Source organism: Varanus komodoensis, unplaced genomic scaffold (genome assembly GCF_004798865.1).
Source record: "Varanus komodoensis strain SLA01 unplaced genomic scaffold, ASM479886v1 scaffold59_1, whole genome shotgun sequence".
Lineage (NCBI taxonomy): Eukaryota > Metazoa > Chordata > Lepidosauria > Squamata > Varanidae > Varanus > Varanus komodoensis.
The window spans coordinates 756955-780310 of record NW_025336221.1 but is presented as its reverse complement, the minus strand read 5'-3'; the positions used below and the strand labels follow the sequence as shown (position 1 = coordinate 780310).

Below are 23356 nucleotides of genomic sequence, written 5' to 3'. Positions count from 1 at the left end.
ATGTGCATCAGTGTTTATGGGATAGGTGAGGTAGAAGGGAAGCCAAGCAATGACATTTTTGCTGACCATGCATGTGCCTTTACACTCATATATTAAAAATGCATCGGCCCAGCTTTGCATTAATAGATTTAACAGACCTGGGAGGGGACTGAAATTTGAAGAACTCTTGGGTATAATAATACACATTTATGCTCTTTATTTTTAAGCATCATCCTAATATCTTCCCCAAAGAGGGTGCTGTCATTCCAGGATTTTAGTGTGCAACTGCACTGACTCATCTGTGGAATTTCAGGAGCATAAGCTAGTATAGTGTAGGGATTAGAGTGTTGGACTTGGGGCCTTGGGAGATCTTTGCTTTAGGCCCTTGTAGAAGTAAAGGGGCAACACTAGCTTAAAAAGCCCCAATAGGATTGGATCAAGGATCTGCCTCCCACAGACAGAGAATTCTCTTTGTTTGCACAATGCATCCGACACTGTGGAACAGGGTGCAGAAGCTCAAGAGCTAAATCCAGCTCTCAGGGAGTTCTAGTCCAGCCATCCAGGTTTCCCCAGGAACCCATTCACCTTTCCTCTGGCCCTGCTTCCTTTCCACCAATAACCATTTGCTGATTTCCTTGCGCTTCAGAAGCTCCCCCCCCCCCCCCCAATTTTAAAAGACTGAACAGCTCCTTCTAAGTCTTAGTTACTGGCAGGAAGAGCTTTAAGCTAACATACTAGAGTTTTGGTTTTGAGGCCTAGCCCCCCTTGCCTTTGGCCCATCTACCACTGAATAGAACTTCTCTGAAACAGAGTTCAACCCTTGGGCTAAAAGGGGTTCAAGCATCTTTGCCATAATATATTCCCACAGGTGGTACTGGGCAGGAAGTGATCCTTTGCACTTTGCAGCGCACTATGGCTCCTGAAAATTTGCCTAGAAGTTTTTGTGATACGCTCTGGGGGGTGGTGAACAGGACTACAAGGTTTGTGGTAACTGATGAATATTACTTTCCCACTGGAGAGAAAGTTTCAGAGTGGAAATCTGCCCTAGGGGTGGAATCCCTGAACCCAACCCATCCCTCTTATGGTTCTCTAGAATATAGGAAGGTTGTACTATTATCCAAGGTTGGCCTGCTGACCCATCTAACCTAGTATTGTCAACTACAAGTGGCAGCAACTTTCAGTCTGGGGTTTTTCCCCATTGACTGCTATATGATCCTTTAAAAATTAAGAAAGAAAGGTCATGTTTCTTAAATGTTTTCGAAGAAACAAGAAGCCAAGAGCCTTCTGAATGCAAACAGTTTTTCTGCCACTGAGCTCTGGTCTCTCTATGCCCAGGAACTATCACTTCAACAAGTTTCCAGAATGTTGTACATTGTGCTCTGTATAGAATATTTGCATCTACCTAATGCATATGGGGAATATCCTTATTTTGTATTTCAAATTATGTTGAGATTTGTTTCGTGAGGGTTTTCATTTGAAAGCAGCTCAGTCATCATCACAGCCCATTCTAGTTTATTCACCATAAAGCAGGGTTAGTTTACCACAAAAATCTTTCCCAAATGTGTTTATGGTAGGAACACTGGCTTGAAATGATTTGGAATAGAGAAGTAGCCGCTCAAAGGAAGGTTAAATATTTCCATTCTCCTTTTTTTCTGCTCCGTCTACTCTCAAAATCAGATTTTATCATACATGCTTACATGCAGGGTTGTTTATCCCTTCATGCTGCCTTAATCATGCCAGGAAATAAATCCTTGAGGTTTCCATCCCAATATCTAAATAGGTAAGCCTACCCAGCAACAGTGGGGGAAGCATTGTCTGCTGTGAATTCATTCTCAGGGCTGAAAAATTGTAGCAGGAATTATATGTTGCTGGGATTTGTGGATTAATCCTCCTGTCCCCACTCTGAGCCAATCCAGTCTTCTAGAATTGGTCCCAAAACAGTAATGTTGACCACTCCCCAGAATATGAGGCCAATTTTAAAGAAAGGTAAATGTTTCCCTGGTCTTGATCATTCTTTTGTTCCCTAGTTTTGTTTGTTTTTGTTTTTAATTTTTGAAGCATAGCACTCTGGAAGTGTCAATCCAAACACAGAATTTCTCTTGACATGCAAGATGGAGGCTCATGAATTGAAATGAATTATTTCCTGTCATGTACTGAAAATAATGAAACAGATCAACAGTAAGGACACAGAAATTAATGAATTCAGTAATGGTTATAGTTCTTACACATTTTTTTTCCTTTGCAGTGTTCATTTTTGCCTAAATTCTCCATTCACATAGAGACAAAATATGAGGACAACAAAGGAAGCAATGATAATGTAAGTATGATCTCATAAATGTGAAATATGTTGAAATGTTTCCGTCATGGACACAGCAAGCATAATGTTTTCCCCATTAATCCTATATAGTTTTTTTTCATGACTTTCATGAGTCCTCAAACATCAGGCTTTACTTTTTGTATATGGTATAGGTGCAAATTAGCACCTTTTCTAAATGTCAACTCCCATGACTTCTAAATGGAAAGTGATACAGAGGGTGTCTAGACTGGCACTCAGCTACCGCTCACAAAGCTCACCACTACCACCATTGATTGGGTATCACTGCTATTATCCCAGGAAATGTTGACCTTTCCTAGAGATGTAATGTCTCTGTGAATACTTGGACCTATAGAAATTCTAAAAGCTCATGGAAGTCTTAGGATCTAAAAAAGTTTTCAAACATTCTTTTTGAAGGGAAAAAAGCAAGGAGCTTTTGTCGAACCTGAAAGATTAACAAATAGCTATATTTGCGACATAGGCATCTCTAGCCCAGACACTACTTAAACTGCAATCCTATCCTGCTTACCTGGGACAAAAATGTAGTAAGTGGAACCAAAAAAAATGAAGTAATGTAAGAGCTAGTGGTAAGTATGTCATATTTATATGCAAGGTGGAGTTGAATAGAAAAGCATTCCAATCAAATAAATACAAAATCTAATACAAAAGTAGTTACTTCCATTTTAGAAGTAATGCTTCAGTTTTCCTGCTCTTTAAAAAATAAAAAAAAAAACAGGAAAGTGCTCTTAAAAGCAGAAGCAAAACAACCCATTAAAATTTGAGTGAGGAATCATGAGTGCACAATAAATGCCTTGTATAGAAAGGCTCACAGTTTATAGTGGCATAAGCTTTTGTGGCTATCAGATGACCTGGGATTTCTTCCATGAAAGCTTATGCTGCAGTGAATGCTAGCATGCCAGGCATCTCAAGACTCTTCATTGCAAAACTAGGTAAGTGAAATTAGTATATTCTGCCATAAAGCCCATCTTGTATAAAGAGGTTTAGCTTTGTCATCAGTAAAGCCTAAACAATATTGTTAAAAGCCATACTTTTTAGAAGCAATTGGTTATATATATATATAGCCAATATATATAATATCTATAATCTCAGATTATATTCTTCTGTTGTCAGAGATAATTTAGATATATAACTTAGAAGTTGCATATGAAACCTCTCCAGATAATGAAAAAATATGTTAATGCACTCCTTGGCCTCATCAGAGAAAGGTTGTTTTAAAATTAATGTTTCAAAACTGACTATTTATCAAATGGAAACTGAGAGGCAATTTTCTGGTGTACATATCCTTGATGGAGATGAGTAATGACAAAGGCATGTGACAAATAGCTAGCTAGAAAGTACTAAAGTCAGCTGGATAATAGCATGCATATTTTGCCATTGTGCATGAAGTTATACTAAATTGGCAAAATTAGGAAATCCTCATGAACGTGCATTCTCAAATAATGATACTTTTGTATGAGTGTGACCTATGTTCAAATATATAGCTTCAATGTTTTTAAAAACTTTTCTCTATTTGCCATAGCAGGACAAAAAACCAAAGAAATTTCTTGTCATTTCAGGTTATATTCACAGTTTTGAGTCAAAATGGAGCCAAACTAGGGAAATTCTTACCAAGCATAACAATAGAACAAGTTAGAATCTGTTGCGGAGAAAGGGTTTAGGTTAAGTTCCAAAGAAAACAAGTCACTCGTTCCAGAGTATCTTTTATAGGGTTGCTAACTGGACAAGTAAAGTCCTTATGCTCATTAACAAAGGAAATAAATGGATAACAATTTTCATAAAAACAGTCTTCATCAAGTCCATTAGCCAACTGGCTTTGCTGTGTGACCTTCTTTGGAAAGGATTTTAATGGCTGTTTTTTCCATGTTACATTCCATGCCTGTGAAGGAATGCTCTACCCCAAGTCCTTTTTCCATGCAATGTCAATTGAGCCCTGCCTATCCAGTAATAGCATATTATGCTACAGATGTCAATCCCTTTCCATTCCCTGAAATAATATTGCTTCAAAGGTGGTGTGAATCAGCTTGCTTGTGCTTTAATGATCAAGATATTTATAAATCAGTTAACTAATGCATCTGAAACCAATCAATTCATTTTATTAGATAGGCCCTTTATGCTGTGAACCTGACAATCCCTGTGTTTGTATGATCAGCACAGCCCAATGAGTTGTGCTTAACATGTAGATCACAAAACCTAAAATTATGAGAGGATGTCCATCTCTCAATGTGCACCATTTTAGACAAATCAGCAAATAGCAGGTGCTGCACTAAAGGAAGTAGAGGGGAAATCCAGTACTGGTGCTGGCTTGTCTGCCCACCTTTGTATACATGCAGCAAGTCCCTCAGGAAAGGATGACACAGTCCAAAGAGTGATTGTGCTACTGATGGGAAGCAACCAGCATCTTGATAAACATTGGTTACAGGTCCTGTTGGGGCCATCAGTTGAGATCAATTGTTGCAACTGAAATGCAGTATCTTCAGCTTCCCATCAAGCTAATGTAATACAATGATGATTGGGAAATATGTCAGGGTTGTTTTTCATTGGTGAATGAAGGAACTAGCTAATTAATTAATGGAGGCTAAAATTGAGATGGAACCATTATATGATGGTTTGAGAAGAAAAGTTCAACTTTGGAAACATTCTAACAGCTGAATAATGAGGAAGAAGTTCTTGCTCGTTGTTTGCAATCATGTTGGGCTGTTTAAAAAAAGTGTTTCAAAACTGAGCTTTTGTCATGAGGGCAACTTTTTGAGAATATGTGCCTGTATACATTTAAGAGATGCAGTGCCGACTGATTTTACCATAATTCTGTTGATTATTATATGCTCTGCTCATGCCGGGGGTGTGGGGGGCAAAGGAGGTCAGACTTACAAATATATATATATATATATATATATATATATATATATATATATATAGGCTTTCCCATAGCTCTGTATTAACAATAGGGATCGAACTATTTGGGCTGAATATAAAGAGCACTATGTTGCCTGTGAAGATGCTGACTAAATTGCTTTTTTATTCAGGTTAACTCAGTTATGTCAGCACTATGCTAATTGTGCTTGCTGATGGCATAAACAGAAGTGGAGATGGGATATACAACCTTGTTTCACCATCTCCCAATGTAAAAAATAGCAGGAAGAGTCCATGGTGTCTGTACTGGCCACTGCTGTGGATTCCTGATATGGTTGTGATAACACCGTGTAAACCCTATTCTCTCTTCTTCATTTCCTTTACCATTATCAGTAGGAGCACCATTCCAAGTGAACACTTGGAAAGTGTCTAAAGAGAAAATTAATGCCCCCCCCCTTCCTTTACTGGCATATGCCACATTCATTCCTCTAATGGAAGGGCACCAAAACTCTTTCAGCCTGAAAGCAGAATTCAGTTTTGGGGAAACTCTTGAACACCACATTTTAGTGGCTCAGTCTGAAAGCTAGGGGAAAAGGTCAGAGGTGAGTGGGGGAGGAGGCAAACATATTAGCACATTTTAGTTTTTATTATTATTATTATTATTATTATTATTATTATTATTACATTTCTATGCTGCCCCTTGCCGAAGCCTCAGGGCGGCTTACAACACAATAAGATACATTGAAATACAATAGAACATAATAAATTACCACTAAATACAAAAATACAAAAAATACACTGAGATACAATAATATAAAATTAAAATTAACAGTATAAAATAAGTAAATAAAGAATATAGGAGGAGAACAGAGAAGGAAGAAGAAGTTGCCCTGGCCAGATCATATATTTTAACAATTAAAATGATGTTTAAATAAAAAGGTCTTTACCTGGCGCCGAAAAACCAGTAACGACGGTGCCAGGCGGACCTCTTTGGGGAGTGAATTCCATAGGTTGGGTGCCACCGCAGAGAAAGCCCTCCTCCGAGTACTTACTCTCCTAATTTCTTTCATGGAGGGTTCCCGGAGAAGGGACTCTCCCGCAGATCTCAAGGGGCGGTCGGGCATATACGGATGTACGCGCTCGTTCAGGTAGCCAGGACCCAAGCCGTTTAGGGCTTTATAGGTCATAACCAACACCTTGAATTGGGCCCGGGCTTCAATGGGAAGCCAGTGAAGCTGACGGAGGACTGGAGTCATGTGAGCATAACGCCCCGTCCCCGTCAGCAACCTGGCAGCTCTATTTTGCACCAATTGAAGTGTTCGGACCGTCTTCAGGGGAAGCCCTACGTAAAGTGCGTTACAGAAGTCTAGGCGGGAAGTCACCAGCGCGTGTGTCACTGTCGCCAGGCAGTCGTACTCCAGGTAGGGGCGCAGCTGATTAATCAGCCGAAGCTGAAGGAAGGCGCTCCTTGCCACCACTGTCACCTGAGCTTCCAAAGAAAGCTCCGGGTCGAGGAGTACTCCTAAGCTGCGGACCTTATCCCTAAGAGGGAGTGTTGCACCATTCAGGACCAGGTCCAATCCACCCTCTCCGAAGCCCGATCCGCCAACCAACAGGACCTCCGTCTTGTCTGGATTGAGTTTCAGTTTATTGGCCCTCATCCATTCCATTACCTTGGCCAAGCACCGGTTCAGCACAGCCACTGCCTCACCTGGATTAGTGGAAAACGAGAGGTAGAGCTGGGTATCATCAGCGTATTGATGATTCCGCAGCCCACACCTCCTGATGACCTCTCCCAGCGGTTTCATATAGATGTTAAATAGCAGAGGGGATAGAATGGAGCCCTGTGGTACTCCATGGCATAGCTGCCATGGTGCAGAGACATAGTCCCCCAGCACCACCTTCTGGAATCGACCGTTGAGATAGGAGCGGAACCACTGCAAAGCAGCGCCTCCGACCCCCAATCCCGCTAGCCTATCCAGAAGGATACCATGGTCGATGGTATCGAAAGCCGCCGAGAGGTCCAGAAGAACCAACAGGGACGCACTCCCCCTGTCCTTCTCCCTGCACAGGTCATCGTACAGGGCGACCAAGGCAGATTCAGTACCGTACCCGGGTCTGAAGCCGGACTGAAAAGGATCCAGATAATCAGTTTCATCCAAGAGTGCTTGGAGTTGTCCCGCCACCACTCGCTCCAACACCTTGCCCAGAAACGGGATGTTGGCCACAGGTCTATAGTTAGTGGCCATCTCTGGATCCAGTGACGCTTTCTTCAGGACTGGTCATATTACCGCCTCCTTTAAAGGGGCAGGCACTTGACCCTCCCTCAGAGAAGCATTAACCACTTCCAAGATCCAGGTCCCAATCCCGTGCTTGGAGTTATTTATTAACCAAGACGGGCAAGGATCCAATAGGCAAGTGGTGGGACGTACTCGTCCAAGCACCTTGTCCACATCATCGGGCTGCAATAATTGAAATTCCTCCAATAATTTTGGACCAGACGTTAGCATTGGCGTCTCCCCAGAGACCTCTGATTCATTAGTGGAGTCCAGCTCGTGACGAATCTGAGCGATTTTCTCCCTGAAATGCCTGGCAAAGTCGTCACAGCGGGCCTTTGAGGGTGGCATCGGATCTTCCTTAGGACCCGGGTGAACCAGGCCTTGTACCACTCGAAAAAGCTCCGCTGGATGGCATTGTGAGGAGGCAATGGAAGCGGAAAAAAACTTCTTTTTCGCCACCTTCACCGCCACAGCATAGGCCCGATAGTGGGCTCTCAAGTGTGTTTGGTCAGATTCATCCCGTGATTTCCTCCACCTACGCTCTAGTTGTCTCCCAACCCGCTTCATCGCCCACAATTCAGGTGTATACCAAGGGAAAGAGCGGACTCTGCCCGGTGGGAGAGGACGCTTGGGAGCGATCGTGTCCACAGCCCTGGTCATCTCTCCGTTCCACAGTTCGACCAGAGCCTCGACAGGAGCACCAGTCTTGTCAGCCGGAAACTCCCCCAGGGCCTTCAGGAATCCATCCGGATCCATCCGTCTCCGGGGGCGGGCCCATACAATCGGGTCCGCACTCTTATAGAGGGAGAGGCCGCTCTCGAGCACAAACCTCACCAGGAGGTGATCTGACCATGACAGGGGAGTCAAACATAAGTTCCTCACCCTCAGGTCTTCCTCTTCCTGCCCCGTCGAGAAAACCAGGTCCAGAGTGTGTCCACGTTCATGGGTCGGGCCGATGATGTGTTGAGACAGGCCCATGGCCGTCATAGAGGCCATGAAGTCCTGAGCTGCCCCGGTCAGTCCAGACTCGGCATGGAGATTGAAGTCCCCCAGGACCAACATCCTGGGGGTCCTCAACACCAGGTCCGAGACGGTCTCTGTCAGCTCAGATAGGGAGACTGCTGGGCAGAAGGGTGCACGGTACACCAATAGAATCCCCAATCTGTCTCGCTCGCCCTACTGGACTTTAACTCAGCCTTAAGAGAGGCATGTTTATTTGGTGCTTCAGGTTTGCACATTCACTCAGTGTTTTCTATGTGAAGGGTAGCACCTGTTAAGCAAGAACACGAGGAATTGTACCGTATACCCTGCTTCTTCAAACTCTGAGTCATCCTGGACCTGTCAGTTCAGATGGCCTGTCTTCCATTTTGAACTCCCTGCTTTATCTAGCAAGGGAGGCTAGATTAGTCTGTGTCAGCAGCCCTAGCTTCATAGCTGTTGGTTTTTTATTAATTATTATGCCTCTTGTTCCTAATACTAGAACTCATGGTGGCTTACAGCATTAAAAATTTAGACAATTAAAACACAGATAGAATGTACAGTACTATTTGCTGTCCCGCCCCCTGAAATCAGCAACAGAAGCCCTCTTCCAGGAACCCTCTGTGAAAGATGTTAGGAGACAGAGTACCCAGAGGAGGGCCTTCTCTGTGGTGGCGCCTCAACTATGGAATGCGCTCCCCAGAGAGGTCCACCTGGCGCTGTCATTACATGATTTTTGGTGCCAGGTTAAGACCTTTTTATTTAATCAATATTTTAATATGTTTTAATATTGAATTTTATTATTGTATGTTATTTACTTGCAGCCAGAGTGGGTCATCAATTTATTTATGCTGTATGCCATCCAGAGGCATAAGTAATTGGACGGCATACAAATTTTATAAATAAATAAAATTTCATTAAATTACCTTGTTTCCCTGAAAATAAGACACACACACACACACACACACACACACACACACATATATATATATAGAGAGAGAGGGGGGGGGCTCACACAAGCACACTAGGTCTTATTTTCGGGGAAACACGGTAATCTGCTCACCATTTTCAGACCAATTGGAGATCCAACTTCTTCTCTGCAGTAAGCTGTAAGATTCTTGCCACCCAAGTCCTCTACAGTTACTTTCTTGTACTCGACGGAATAGCTCTTTCTTTTTGCACTCATCTTGTCTGGGGGTCAAAAAAATATTCTGTTTAAATCTACCATTAAATACGGTACCATATCGTAATACCATACGACTAGAAGACCTACAAGAGTGGAGTGAATTGGCAAAGTTAAGAATAGGGTGATCACGGCAATCAGGGGTGCCGTACCTTCCCAAGAGCAATTTGGTAACCAATCGCTGGCCAGAATGAATGAAGCATGCTTTCACTATTGACTCCTCACAGGTGGAGTGCATTTGGTATCACTCCGCCTGTGAAAGGAGCCGGCGCTAAAGAGGAAGCATTGGCTTATGCGGCTCTGCTCCCTCTGCTGCCTGGCTTCTCTGTAGTGCCAACTCCTGTGGGCAGGTGCCAGGTGCTGACTGAAAAGTAAGGGAAAAGGGTTTTGTTAATCATCAGTCATCATCATTTGCTAACTGCCACATCCCCTGCAACACTCTTTATTAGCTCTCTGTACCACAGAGGGAGCAAAGCCACATAAGCATGTTTCTTCCACACAGTACATTAAGTTAAAAAATAAAGTTTAAAAAGGCTCTTTATGTTCCCCACTGGCCCTGGGAATAAACACAGCTAGGTTGTATTTTCGGAGTAGGTCTTATATTTTAGCAAGTACCAAAAATAGTACTAGGTCTTATTTTTGGGGAAACACGGTAGTTGAATGTTAAAATTATATAAAATATACAATCAAAATATGATACTAATATATATAGAATAAAACTACTCTAGCATAGTCCCATAGATCCAAACAGTTTCCAAAGGCCCACTGAAATAGAAAGATTTTGCATGCCTCCAAAAACACAACAGGGCACCATTCTAACCTCCCTGGGGAGGGAGTTCTGGAGCCTGGGGCAGCCACCAAGAATTCCCTTTCCTGCTTTCCTGCCAAGGATTCCTGTGCAGGTGGTGGGACTAAGAGAAGAGCTCCACAGAAGATCTTCGTACCCAGCCAGGCTCATAAAGAAGGATGCAGCCTTTCATACAGCCAGAAGCCATATAGGGCTTTATGGGTCATAAGCAGCACTTCCAATTGTGCTCAGAAACAGACTGGGAGTCAATGAAGCTCTTTCAATGCAGCTCTTTTAGCGCTGAGTGCTCCTTATAGCCAGCCACAGTCAACAGTCTGGTAGCGGCTCTCGGAAGCAGCTGGAGTTTGCAGATTCTCTTCAGAGGCAGCCCCATGTAGAGCTCATTGCAGTAATCTGAGTAGCATGTATTGCTGTGGCCAAGCCAAGCATCTCTGGAAACAGATGCAGCTGGTGCACTGGTTTTAACTATGCAAATACACCCTGACCACTGCTGAAACCTGGGCACTCAGGCTTAGGGTTGGATCCAGAAGTACGCTCAAGCTACAGACCCATGTCTTCAAGAGGAGTGTAACCCTGTCCAGCCTAGGATGACTCACCATTCCTTGATCCACTTTGACCAGGAGCATATCTGACTTGTCAGGATTAAGCTGCAGTCTGAAGGCCCTCATCCAGTCCATTAGTAATATAAGCAAACCCATCTGTTTTAGAGGCTACAATCCAGTTTGCACATCACAGCAGCAACCCATGAGTTATTTAACATTACCTGCAAGTGACTTCTGCTTTCTGTAAACAACTTTCAATAATCTCATCTGGAGGTTGTGATAATGATGCACCAGCACAGATGTTGGGTTGTTTAATAGCTAAACAATCCAGCAGTTTACCCATGGTTCGCTGTGTTTCTGATATTTTGCTTCATTGTTCAACTTTGCATGTTTTAGCTGACAGTCACAAGCTGTGATAACTAATGCTGCCAAAATTTACCTGCTATAGTAGGACCACCTTAATTTTCTAAGATCTCTACAGGATTTTAAGGTCCACTGTTCTGCAAAAATATTTGCTGGGACATAACCTGAATGGGCACCTCTGCGTCAGTTGCTTAACTAGTCCGTTTAATGGTGCTCAGGTTGAAAATATGATGATGAGCAATAGGACTAAACCATTGTCTTTCCCAGGTGATACCACTCCCTCCACTCCCTGGTGATTCCTTTAAACTGTCATGTGCAAGGCAGGTTCCTGAAAGTAGACTTAAAATAAAATGTTCTCCATCAGTAGTAACATGCATAATTGAGGCCTGCTGTGAAGCAAATGGCAAAGGGCTTCTTGAACAAAAGGTTGTTCTAGTTATTAATATAAAAATTCTAAACATCCTGTTTTTGTATTCTGACTTCCAGGAACTTAGGTAATGATTTTCTTTGTTGCTGTGTCTTCTAATTATACATCCCATAGAAACAAACCTTCAAAGAGAAGACGTGTAGTTCTCTTCTGAACGGCAGCTCCCCCTGCACTGTTGCAAGTTGTTTCCCTGGATGTATATGCACTTAGGAAGCTAGGCTCACTATATTACAGTAAGATAGTATTATGCAAACCACATTAAAAGTTCCTTATAATCCATCATTGTGAGAGTCAGTGAATAAAATGAAAAGGCAAGTCTGTTTCTGCCTAGCTTAATAGAGGCCGATGATGTTTTAATCTATTATATAGATTTTCTACGTAGATTTGGAGTTGGGTTTGTTTGTTTTTAGCACAGGCTAAAGAATGGTAGTGTTTGAGAAGCAAGTATTCCACCATCCTTGCAGCATGGTCTGAAACTAGTAACAGTGTTTTTGATATGGTATGGCCCATTTGGTATGGCCCATTCAGCCAATTTACATGTCATGCTAAGTCACCATAGGATAATTACTCCCTGGGGCTTGGCAGTGTGTGAGCAACCATTTTGATTATTCAAACAAAGGTGGGTTGTTGGCAGGATTAACAAACCCACCCAGAATCTATGGGCTGCTTTCGGGTTGGAATGGTTTGTTAACCATGCCAACAATCGCCCTTCTGCTGGGTTCACATGACATGGCAAGCTGTGGTTGCAGCTTGAATATTCCAGAACCACCCATCATGTGCTGAAGTAAGATCACTGCAAGCCATTGTGCCTTAAATAAAACATGGTGAGCTGCAGTGATCGTGGAATTCAGATCAGAGTTAAAGGGCACTATTAAACAGATAGAATGACTGAGTTTCCACTCTAAATGGAGCTGTATATCACAACACTTTTTCCAAAGCAGCTTCATAATAAATTCAGTGAACAGACCAAGTTCAGATTAGAGAGGAAGGAGATAAAGTATATTTGCTTTTTAAATCATAGTATATAATTAGTCTGAATTTAGACTAAGTTAGTTGAAGTCCTGTGGAAAACAGTGAGACAATTAACTTTAGCCCTATTGAGTTCAGTGGGAACTAAATGTGATCAAGTCTGAATCCTAACCAGTGATATTGTTTCATAGGCACTCAATTCAAATTCACAGCAAGCAGATGTGGTAGAGGTACTTGTATAAACTATAGTGACTGGTTCAGTAAAATTGTACTAATCATAATTTGCTACATCCTAGTGCTGTCCATCTACCAGTGGAACCAAAACCATTAGTAGAATGAATCTCTCCTGCAGCATCCAGTCATACACAGATCTCTCTTGGACCCTCTGGAGCAGATTTGGGGGTTGTATGGGGATATGGAATGATGGAGAGCAAGGAAAAGCCTTGTGGCTTGAGAAGTCCGCTTCTGTGAATTTCAGTTTGGCCTAATTGTTGGTTCCTCTCCATTGTCTTATACAAAATGACCTGCTATTCTTAAATAAGCCATTCTTCTCATCTTTTTTCTTCTTGAAAAAATGTTTTACTTACAGAAATCTGATTTTTTCATAAATAATGTTAAAATAAAATTTGCTTTGTGTTGGCTAAATTATAAATGCTAGAAAAATGAAGTCTTGCAATGGAAATGTTGACACAAAGCACTGTTGTCAAATGCTTCTATATTACACTGAATAGAACACAATAGTTGTGGGTTAATGCTAGTCCACAAAGATTAGAATCACAAACTGTAGCTCCTTGGCTTCCTGCCATATATTTCCTTTTCATTTTGCAAAGAAGAGGTTAAAAAAATCTTTCTTACTTGCATAATTCTTATTAAAATGCATACAGCCAGTAGCTTGGTACAAAAGAAAATCATAACCTCCAGTAACCTTACCTTTTTCCTTTTTTCACATGTGCAAACATTATTGCCTTTCTGCCTTCATTGTTCTCCTCCTGTGCTAAGCATGGTTACGTGGCCAGCAGCAAGGCTCTTGTGCATATCCATGGTTGCATCCTGGACAGCAGGCTAAGTGCAGTCCTAACAGATGACCACAGATGGTTAACCAGCAACAGTGAAGAGACTGAAACTTGGATAATTACAACCTATCCTGTGCATGTTTACCCAGAAATAACTGGGATCTGTTAGACCTCTGCCTAATAGGTGTACTTAGGATTGCTAGAAACAAAAATACCCTTTCTTAGAAAAAATAAACTGTTAAACAGCATTTATTTTTAAAGGCTTCAATTCACTACACAGTGTGTATTTATCCTTTATATGAATCCTTCAGCAGTGGACCTGCTTGCATGTCACAACAGCCCACAATGGGTTAAGTTACCTATTGGGGCTGTCAAGTTGGGTGGGGTGCCTTCAGGCAACATTTTTGCATGGCTTGCCATGGCTTGTCATGTTGGCAAGCCCTGACCAGCAGGGGCTGTTTGAGGGCTAAACAACCCTCAAAACAAGCCTTAACATTTATGGATGGTCTGGATTCTTACAACACAATGAGCCACATCAAACCAGGAACTTGGCATGCTGCAACAGACCCCATGGGTAAATTACAAAACTGTGTCATTGTGTTGGGAGAGAGTTTAGTTTAACTGGCTATTTTTTTTTTTTTGTAATTTTATGATAGCATTTTTTAAAAATGTGCTGCATAAACTAGTCCTATAATGGTTGACTGTCACATTGTAGATATTTTGCTTTGCATAATTACAACAATTAGAATTATTACAGCTATTACAATTATTAGAACATAATTAAAACTATTAATTGCAGCATACATTTTCTTTGCCTTTAGAAATTATATTGCACTTCTGTGATAGAAGTCTGGGGGAGAGAAGTTGGTATTTTTGTGTGCTTTGCTATTGATCGTGATCTTAATTGTCTACTTTCAAATGCTAGCAACTTGGATTTTCTTCCATAATCATATGTGACTCAAAGTAGATAAATAGCAGCATATCCGCTGATAGAGTTTAAGATTCTAATACCAAAGGTTTAGAATGTAAATACTCAATTCCCTCTTGCCTTGTATGACTGCAAGGAGTCAAGAAACTGTTGCTTCTCCTTTAGATTAGCTCAAGTTTGCTACATTGTCCAAATCCAGAAAAACCTCAGTTATGTATGGTTGGTTGAAACTAGTTAACCTCAGATTATAGTTCAAGAAACTGGTTTGACCTTAAATTGTGGTTAATCTCAAACTGAACTGGAAACTTCAGATCACCTTGTGGCCACTCCAGTGGATGGGTTGGGACAGAGAGAACAGGAGTTCAAATCTACTGAGGATCATGCTAATAACACTAAACCAGGGTTTAGTGTTACATAGTTTATTTCAAAGTGCAGCAACACCAAGCCATGTACACATATTTCTTAAGTTTAATCTCGATGTTTCTGATCATTTATGTCAAGAAGAATCAACTCAGTTTGAGTCTGATAGAAAAGTAATTAGAAATGGAAGATACAGTATGATGATCCAATTTGTAAAGCTATTTGTTCTTCAATTCATGAAGCGCTTTGCAGAGTAATCCCTCCCACACTGGGCCTCTGCAAAGCCAGTGCTGGATACTGGCACAGACATCCAGTGAAGGGCTGTTTACCAGTATCTGTTGATGAATATAGGCTGCTTTTAAGGAATTCCCTCTCAAGAAGCAGTGCAGCAGCAGCACTGGTGCGATTTTTCCTGTGAGAGAGGGCTCTTTCATTAGCGCCTTGAAAATACTTCTGCTTTAAGTAGTGTGTGTATCAATTAGTAAAGTGTTTGAATCCATCTGTGGTGCAAAGTGGAAAGGAGCATTCAACTTGCTTTATGTTATCATAGCTATTTCAGAAAGGCTGATCTGTTTTAGAATCGTTGTTGTCTTTTGTGCTTATTTGGGCTACAACTGATTCTATGTTATAGAAGAAATATAGATTGGTGCTAATCTTTCTTATTAGCAATGCTCTCATTCCACACAGAGAAATAAAGCAAGGCATCCAAGTGCAATCTGTTGGCCCTTGGACATATCCATACACAAGTCATGTAGAATGTGCTTGTGCAAATTCATGGACATTTGCAGGTCCTTTACACAATATCCTCTTCTTCCTCCAGGGTCTCTTCTAAGCACTTAAAGCATTTTCACTTTTTTAGAGCAGTGAAAGTCTGGATGTATTTTCCTAGATGGGGCCATTACTCACTATAGAAGCCTGATGTATTGTTGCCATTCTGCCCTCGGTCAGAGTGCTACCTTGTAATGTGTAATGAGACATAGAGGAACATGCAGAAAGGCAGAAAAGGAAAACTCCAGGGACAGAGGGAGGCATCCTCCTGTAAAGAAAGTAGAAGCAGCAGCGCTGATAGAGTTAAAGGCCTCATTGAAGAAACGCTTTGGCTCCCTTGACCAAAACAGTCCCAACTACACCCTACAAGCATGCTTAGAGGAGTTTCAAAAGTGGCTTATGCTGTGTGTCCTGCCACCTGTAGCTAACCCGCACCCCATTGCTTCTGCAGAAAAGCATCCCATCCATTCTGCCCGCTGCTGCCATGTAGCCCTCCCCATACACAGCTGTAACTAGCAGTGGCCCTCTGGCGCTCTCAAGGGATTCACTCACCAGAACCTAGAGGTTGGACAGGATCTCTGGATAGCTGTGTTACCTGGAGAAACAGGCAATCTCCTGGCACACCTTTTCCACAGTGCTTGGCTCTGAGGAAGAACCCTCCTCAGGGCCAGGCCTGTGTGCCTGGAGAATTCTCTGAAGAGCTGGGCTGGCTGAACTCCGCAGGCAAGATGACTGTCCAGGCGCACACTTGAGGGGGTCCCAGAGATGGATCACAGGCGAGGCAGCCACTCGCATCTCTCTCTGTAGCAACTGCCACAGGGGGAGTGTGGCCAGAGGGGCTCTCTGGAGCATCCCTTGTGGTGTCGCCTTGCTGGAGGGAGGTGGCACGAGTAGGCAACGAGAGGAAGGTGCAGTCTGCCTCTCTTATCACTCCCCCACCTGAGGCCAGCTCTGAATTTGTGGGGTGGGATGATAGAAATATGATCTATGCATCTTTTGGTGTGCAGCACTTCTTCATTCTGATAGTTTGTCTGCCCAGTTGTAAGAGACTAGCACTATATAATTTGTAACCAAACTGGGTAGTGCAGAGATGGTGTAAAGATGATTATATATTCAGGAGTAGCATGCTGTCTAGGATTGCTAAGGTGAATGAAACATAACCTGGAGCTCTATTTGCAAAGGACACAAAAGAGCTTTCTGAGGTTCTTAATAGAGCTGCCAACAATAATCCCTTAACCCTAGTAAATTAAATGCTGTTACCTTAGTTGGATTTATAAAGCATATTAAAGCAATCGTGTGGTGTGCTAAATTGTGTTGTTAGGTTTAAAGGCTGCTGATGGAGTGCTGTTTTTAAGCACTGAGACAGGAAAGGCCATTGTTTGATGATAGTTAAATGCAAATTCAGTTTGAAAGGTTTCAAAGAAATATTTAGTTCTTTTATAGTCCTCTCCTTGCTGTCCTTGTGGACTGAAGTGAAAAGCTTTGTTATTGCCTAGCCAATTATATATCCCCTAACTTACTGGTTTTTGCAGATTCTGTCCAATACAAATAGGAAAGATTGGAAGGGGTGTGTTAGGCATCTGTTAAAATTATAGAACTGCTATATCAGGCAAAGGCACCCATCTGCTTTGATTGGAGCCTTGTTTCCTGCTGAGGACAATACAGAATATAGATCAAAGTTTGTTTATTTGTTTGTTTAATTTATATTCCACATTTATTAGCCCAAGGACTCTCTCAGCAGCTTACATATGGAAGATGGGGCAACAGTGGATGCTGATCTAGGAAGTTAAATGCTGAGAGTGAACCAGTACAAGTGAAAGTATTTAAGCAACTTTTTCTTGACTTGTAGTATTGAGCTAATTTAACAGAGGGAGACTCCAGCAGCCACTTTTTGGAGAAGACAGATGAATCATGGTTCATTTTCTTGGCATGGAGTTGTTTAGTTCTTACTTTCTTTCAAAAAATCCAAAGTCTGCCTGAGAATGAATAGTTTGAAGCCTGTAAGTATTTTTGAATTAGAAGTGAACTATTGTAGATCAGTACAAAAAGTAAGACATAACTTACTTATGTCTATGGGGATGTAGGTGGCACAGTGGTTTAAACCGCTGTGCTGCTGGTCTGGTAGATCGAAAGGTTGCCGGTTCAAATGTGCACAATGGGGTGAGTTCCCGTTGCTCCGTTCCAGCTCCTGCCAACCTTGCAGTTCGAAAGCATGCAAATGCAAATAGATGAAAAGGTACCACTTCGGTGGGAAGGTAACACTGTTGCATGCACTTTGGTGTTTAGTCATGCCGCCCACATGACCACGGAGACTGTCTGTGGACAAACGCTGGCTCCCTCGGCTAGGAAACGGAGATGAACACCACCCCAAAGAGTCAGACATGACTGGACTTTAATGTCATGGGGGAATTTTTACCTTTACCTTTTTTATGCTGTCCAGTAGTCAAAGTTTTCTGGATGGTTTACAGCAGTTCCTAGAAATAGGGCATAATTAAATAAAAACAACTTAAAACTTCCCACACTGCAAAAATTAAAAACAGTTGACAGATTTACAAACAATTTAGCAACAGACTGAGTAGACCTGTTAACAACATCTGACCATGAATGTTGTCATCGATTCACTAAATATCTCTAAACTTAAACTTTAAATATCCTGAAATGTCTTTGCACAGAGGGTTGTCTTAATCTGGTGCTGAAGGAATAACAGAGTTGTGACCAGACAAGCCTCAACAAGGAGAGTCTAGGTGCCACCACCAAGAAGACTACCCCCAATACCTTTGTTACTTTTTTTCAAGTTTACCTTGGGGATAGCATTTGGAGGAAGGCCCAGATGTTTACTGTAGTGTTTGGGTAGATTGTGGTTGGTTGGGAGAGGCCTTCCACTAAGTATTGCAGTCCCACACTCCATAAGACTTTATAAGTTAAATCCAGTATTAGGCATAATTAATTGGAAGAGTTGTTTAAGAGGTTACTTTTTGATAGTGTAGTACAGTAGAATATGCTAGTGCTTATTTAGAGACATTGCAATCAATAACCTGTTTAAAATATGGCAACAAACTTCAGAGGTCCAGCACAGTAAACTTATGGACAAAGTATAAAATAAGACTACTGAGAATCTCCTGGTGTTTTCATAACCTTCTGTCCTTCCGTCCCTCTCTCCTTCCTTCCTTCCTTCCTTCCTTCCTTCCTTCCTTCCTTCCTTCCTTCCTCTATCTCTTTGTTGTTCCTTTTCTTCTTTCCTACCCGCTTTTTCTCGTAGTCTGCTTACTTGATAATCTGTGGCTGAATATGTAAAAAGCTTGCTAAAAGAATCATAGGTTTCATTCATTTTGTTTAACAAGAGGAACTTTTGCAGACAAACTGAAGGGGTTTTTTTAAGTGAAAAACTAATTTTATTGATTGAAAGGTACTTAAATGAATTGAAACATTAGTGTTTCTGGTGCCTGTAACTGGATATAACCTTTGAAATCTCTTCTTGAAAATGTTCTAGAAGGACCTAGTGCAAATCAAAACAGGGCTTTGCACATAGCAATGAGTGGCTGAATGCTTATAGCATTATTTTTGGCATAGGAGATATAATAGAAGAAATGTCTGTAGACAAATGGGATAAGCTTGCCGTAGTTTCTGATCATTAGAGTGTTGTGAAAGGTTACGGATTCGAACTGTATAAATAAGTGTAAGGGGGATTAAACCACTTCACAGCAGAATGTTTCACAAATGGCTATTAGCTGTATTATTTGCTTCATTCTCAGTGTTTTATATAAGGCCACAAAGATGGTACTTTTCAATGACCTACTGACTAAAGGTTTAGTTAATGATTATTCTAGCATCATATATACTGGTGTGAGTCTCATTATCCAAGTACTAAGTATCCAAAGAAGCATATCCATGCAGAAGAAGTGGGTATCAGCATATTTGGGAACCTACAAGGTTTTTAGAAGTTAATACATGCTTCAGGGGGAAAAATCCTTTAACCGGTAAGAATAAACTCCAGTGGTCACACAGAATACTTGGTGCCTCTTGGTGGAGAGGCAATGGAACAGAGGAGCTTCAAAGAGGGTCTGTCTGTCTGTCTGGTTGGAACCTTTAGCAGGAACACCACACCACACCATTTTGTTGCAGGCCTTTCTTGTATATACAAATAGTCGATATTTTCTAAGTGCTGATTCTTAAGTAGCCAAAATGGCAGAAGAGGGGAGCTTTTAGCAGGTTTGTCTTTGTCATGCACTCAGTAACAGGTTCCAAACTCTTTTCAGCTGGAGTGAATCCACATAGATGTTTTTTCTTCATTGCGGACAAGCCAGTCAGCAATGCCATTCTGTTTTCTACTTTGAAAGGAGCTAGCACTTCAATGTGCCATCTATGCTTTCATTTAAAAGGCAGTAAACAGCTGTCAGGAAAAGAAAAAGAAGCATTCCTAGTCAGAGCCCTTGCTGGGTAGCTAAAGCATGAAAAGAAAAGAAAGCTATGGTGACTTGATGTATAAGGCTGGGAGTTTATAAAATTTAACCCAAATTCTTCTATGACTGTACAGCTAGTACATATTTGCCAACAAAGAAGAAAGTGAGGGACTTCAGAAATGGGAATTCATGGCATAGGGCAAACTTATGAGGTGAATGTTTTGCAGCTGTACAAAATCTATCCCATATAGCAGGGATGGAAAATTTCAGGAGATGTTGGGAAAGCCACTGTCCATCCCTCCCCTTGTGTTCCTGCCACTGTCCATCCCTCCCCTTGTGTTCCTGCCACTGACAAAAAGTGTTGTGGAAAAAAACACCTACATTCAACAGCAACTGGCTATGGAAGCTTTAGCAAGGCCAAATGTGGCTTGAAAACGAGTTACATTTGCCATCCATAAGGCCCTGAGCTGGGAGTATGGTGTTGCTGCTGGCACGTAGCTGAAATCAGCAACGTGGCAGGAACTTCAAAAGAGGATGGTATGACATTGAGGTAAAGCTGTTACACAACACACTATAAGTTTGTAAAAACCTGGCAATGTCTATTATGCATTACCCTCATAGAATAAAGGTAAAATTACTATTTTTGCCAATCCCTCTTGCTCCTGCAACCCTCTGTTTCTTCCAAAATGCTGCTTGGTAAGCTTGGGACTCCCCAGGACAGTGTGAAAGGTGGGGCCAGGAGCTCCAACAGAGGGGAGATGGGTGAGAATCCACTCCCCTGGCTTCCTCCAGGAGGGGCCTCTGTGGGCTCTCAGCCCAGTCACAGAAGGACAGGCTGAATCTCCCCAGCAGAATGTATTTGAGCTTCAGATGATTTTTAATAATGTTCTGCAACTATGTCTCAATATCATCGTAAATAAGATTTCAGTAAGAAGTTTTTTATTATTAAAATAGGTTTTCTGGACTTAGATGCTTTCAAAGGAAGATTGTGCTCTGACTGGAAAATCCTTGTTTGGTTGCATGCATTTTACATTGCTGCATTATATTGCTTCCAAAGAACCCAAGCCTTTTTAATTTCTTTCTGATGCCATAATATTTATTACTCCTTTCTACAATCCCGGCATTGTTAGGGACACAAAATGTTCTTGCCATTTGCTTCCAGCTCTTTGCCAATATTGAGACACAGATTGTGAACATTATGGATTCCCCTACCCCCATAGGCTTTAATCTGCTTTATTTTTTAAGCACTTTAAAATATCCCCGGTCTGATTGCAAAACCAATCAAATTATCCTCCCCTGAGACTCTAAGAGCATTCCAAGGTTTTTGGCTAGAAGAAGCACCAAAAGAATTAGGCCTGAAAGGAAATCAGTCTTGTACAGTGCTTCCCTGTTTCTACTTCTGATAAATCTAGTCATTAATTTGTTTAAATATTTTTAGACTACCCTTCATCAAAATAGTATCAGAAGGCTAAAATAGTCATCTGTCATAAAATATTACAGAAACACAAAGTTGTGAAGCATAAAACAATTTAAAGGAGAGTAAAATAAAAGACAGACTAATCCAGAGAAGGGAGACCAGGTTTAGCTTGAGAACAACATTGCCTCTCACTGCCCCCTCCCCCCCCCGAGACTGGATTGTGACAGTGGCTACAGTCATGCCTCTGATGGCATTGCTGTCTCTCCAACCCATTTTGCACGGAGTCCCTGACTTTCCATAATGGACTTTCCCCATAGCAACAGCATGCAGCATGCAAGCATAGCCAGCACTGTGAAGAGCAGCTGCTCCTCCGCCTCCCATAATGCTAGAATCCAAAGAGGTCACTCCATGAAGCTGATTGGTGAGGAGATTCAGGACAGGCAAAGGATTTCTTCACAAAGCATACAGTTAAACCAGGGAAGTCACTGCAGCGACAACTAGTGATGGCCACAAGTTTGGATGGCTTTCAAGGGGAATTCATGGAGGAGACTACCAGTAGCTCCCAGCCTTGCTAGTATGTGCTGCCTACTATCAGAGGCGGAATGGCTGCACATACCAGTTGCTGCAGAGCTTGGACAGATAGAAGCATTGTACCCATCCTGTTGAGGGATCCGGTGGGTAGCTGGTTTACCCCTATGTGAACAGAGTGTCACACTGGATGGACTGTTGATCTGATCTAGCATGGCGTTCTCGGGTTCTTAGGTTCAGTGGCACCGGAGGCCTCTGCTGCCGGTGTTCCCACTGCTATCTCTGAGTTGCAATTAGAGGTAGTGGGAGGGGATGTCACTCAGAGGCCCTGCCCCACCTCCAGGAACAGATCCATTCTTTGTAGATTCTGAAGACCCACATGCTTTTGCTGGTCTTTCCATAGCAGTAGGTTTTATTGATGATTCAGTTTCTTGATTTGTAGTTTGCAAAATATTTTTTAACTGAATTGGATTCTATATGTTCTATAATGCCTTGAATTATAGGCTGCCCAGAGGGGCTCTAACATTAAATGTGGCCTAAAAATCATTTTAAACAATAATCTACCGGCAGTCTAAGGGCCACAGCTTGGGAAAGGCTGGCCTAGCTAAAAGGCACAGCTGCAAATGTCACACTGAGCCTTCAAAGGTGATTAAACCTAGCAGAATTAAAATTTCATTTATGATACAAGCAGGGAGGATAGATGCATTTATGTTTTGGTGCCTGAAGAAAGTTTAAGACCCACCTGAAGGTGACTGTAAGAGATAGGAAACAATACTTTAATCATGTGAACTGGTGTAGCTTTGTGGCAGAATTGCTGAATTGTGAGCCAGAAAGTCCTTGGTTCAGATCTCACCTCTGTTACAACTTTGCTAGGAGGCCTCAGGTACCCCCACCCCATCTGAAATAGCGGAGCCGTCAGAATGCTGTTCCTTACAACGTGACTGAGGGTTTGTCATTGTCTACAGCAGTTATATGAAATTTGTTGAATACTCACAAATATCATTGGGTTTGTGTAAACTTAACATCCTCAGCCAGTGGAGAAGTAGAGCAGACAGTAAAGAGCTCCTTTCTTTGAGTAAAAGTAGGCAATGCAAAACTGAAATTGCAAAAGAAGACATTGTGTCCTTTTGGAGAAGGAGAAGGAGAAATCTTGGTTCTGCCTTCTGCAGGGGAGCAGGGTTACTCATCTACTCCTGAACTCGTTATTATATGCCTTTCACTTTTCTCCA

At 41.9% G+C, this 23356-nt stretch overlaps 1 protein-coding gene across 3 annotated transcripts in view; it reads left to right on the top strand.

Moving 5' to 3' along the window:
* PITPNC1 (phosphatidylinositol transfer protein cytoplasmic 1) overlaps window positions 1-23356 on the top strand; it is a 154650-nt gene that overhangs the window by 100319 nt on the left and 30975 nt on the right. For all 3 annotated transcript variants that reach the window (XM_044449551.1, XM_044449553.1, XM_044449552.1), the window contains one exon: window positions 2225-2296. In XM_044449551.1, the coding sequence (XP_044305486.1) occupies window positions 2225-2296 (72 nt within the window). The remainder of the gene's footprint in view (window positions 1-2224; window positions 2297-23356) is intronic.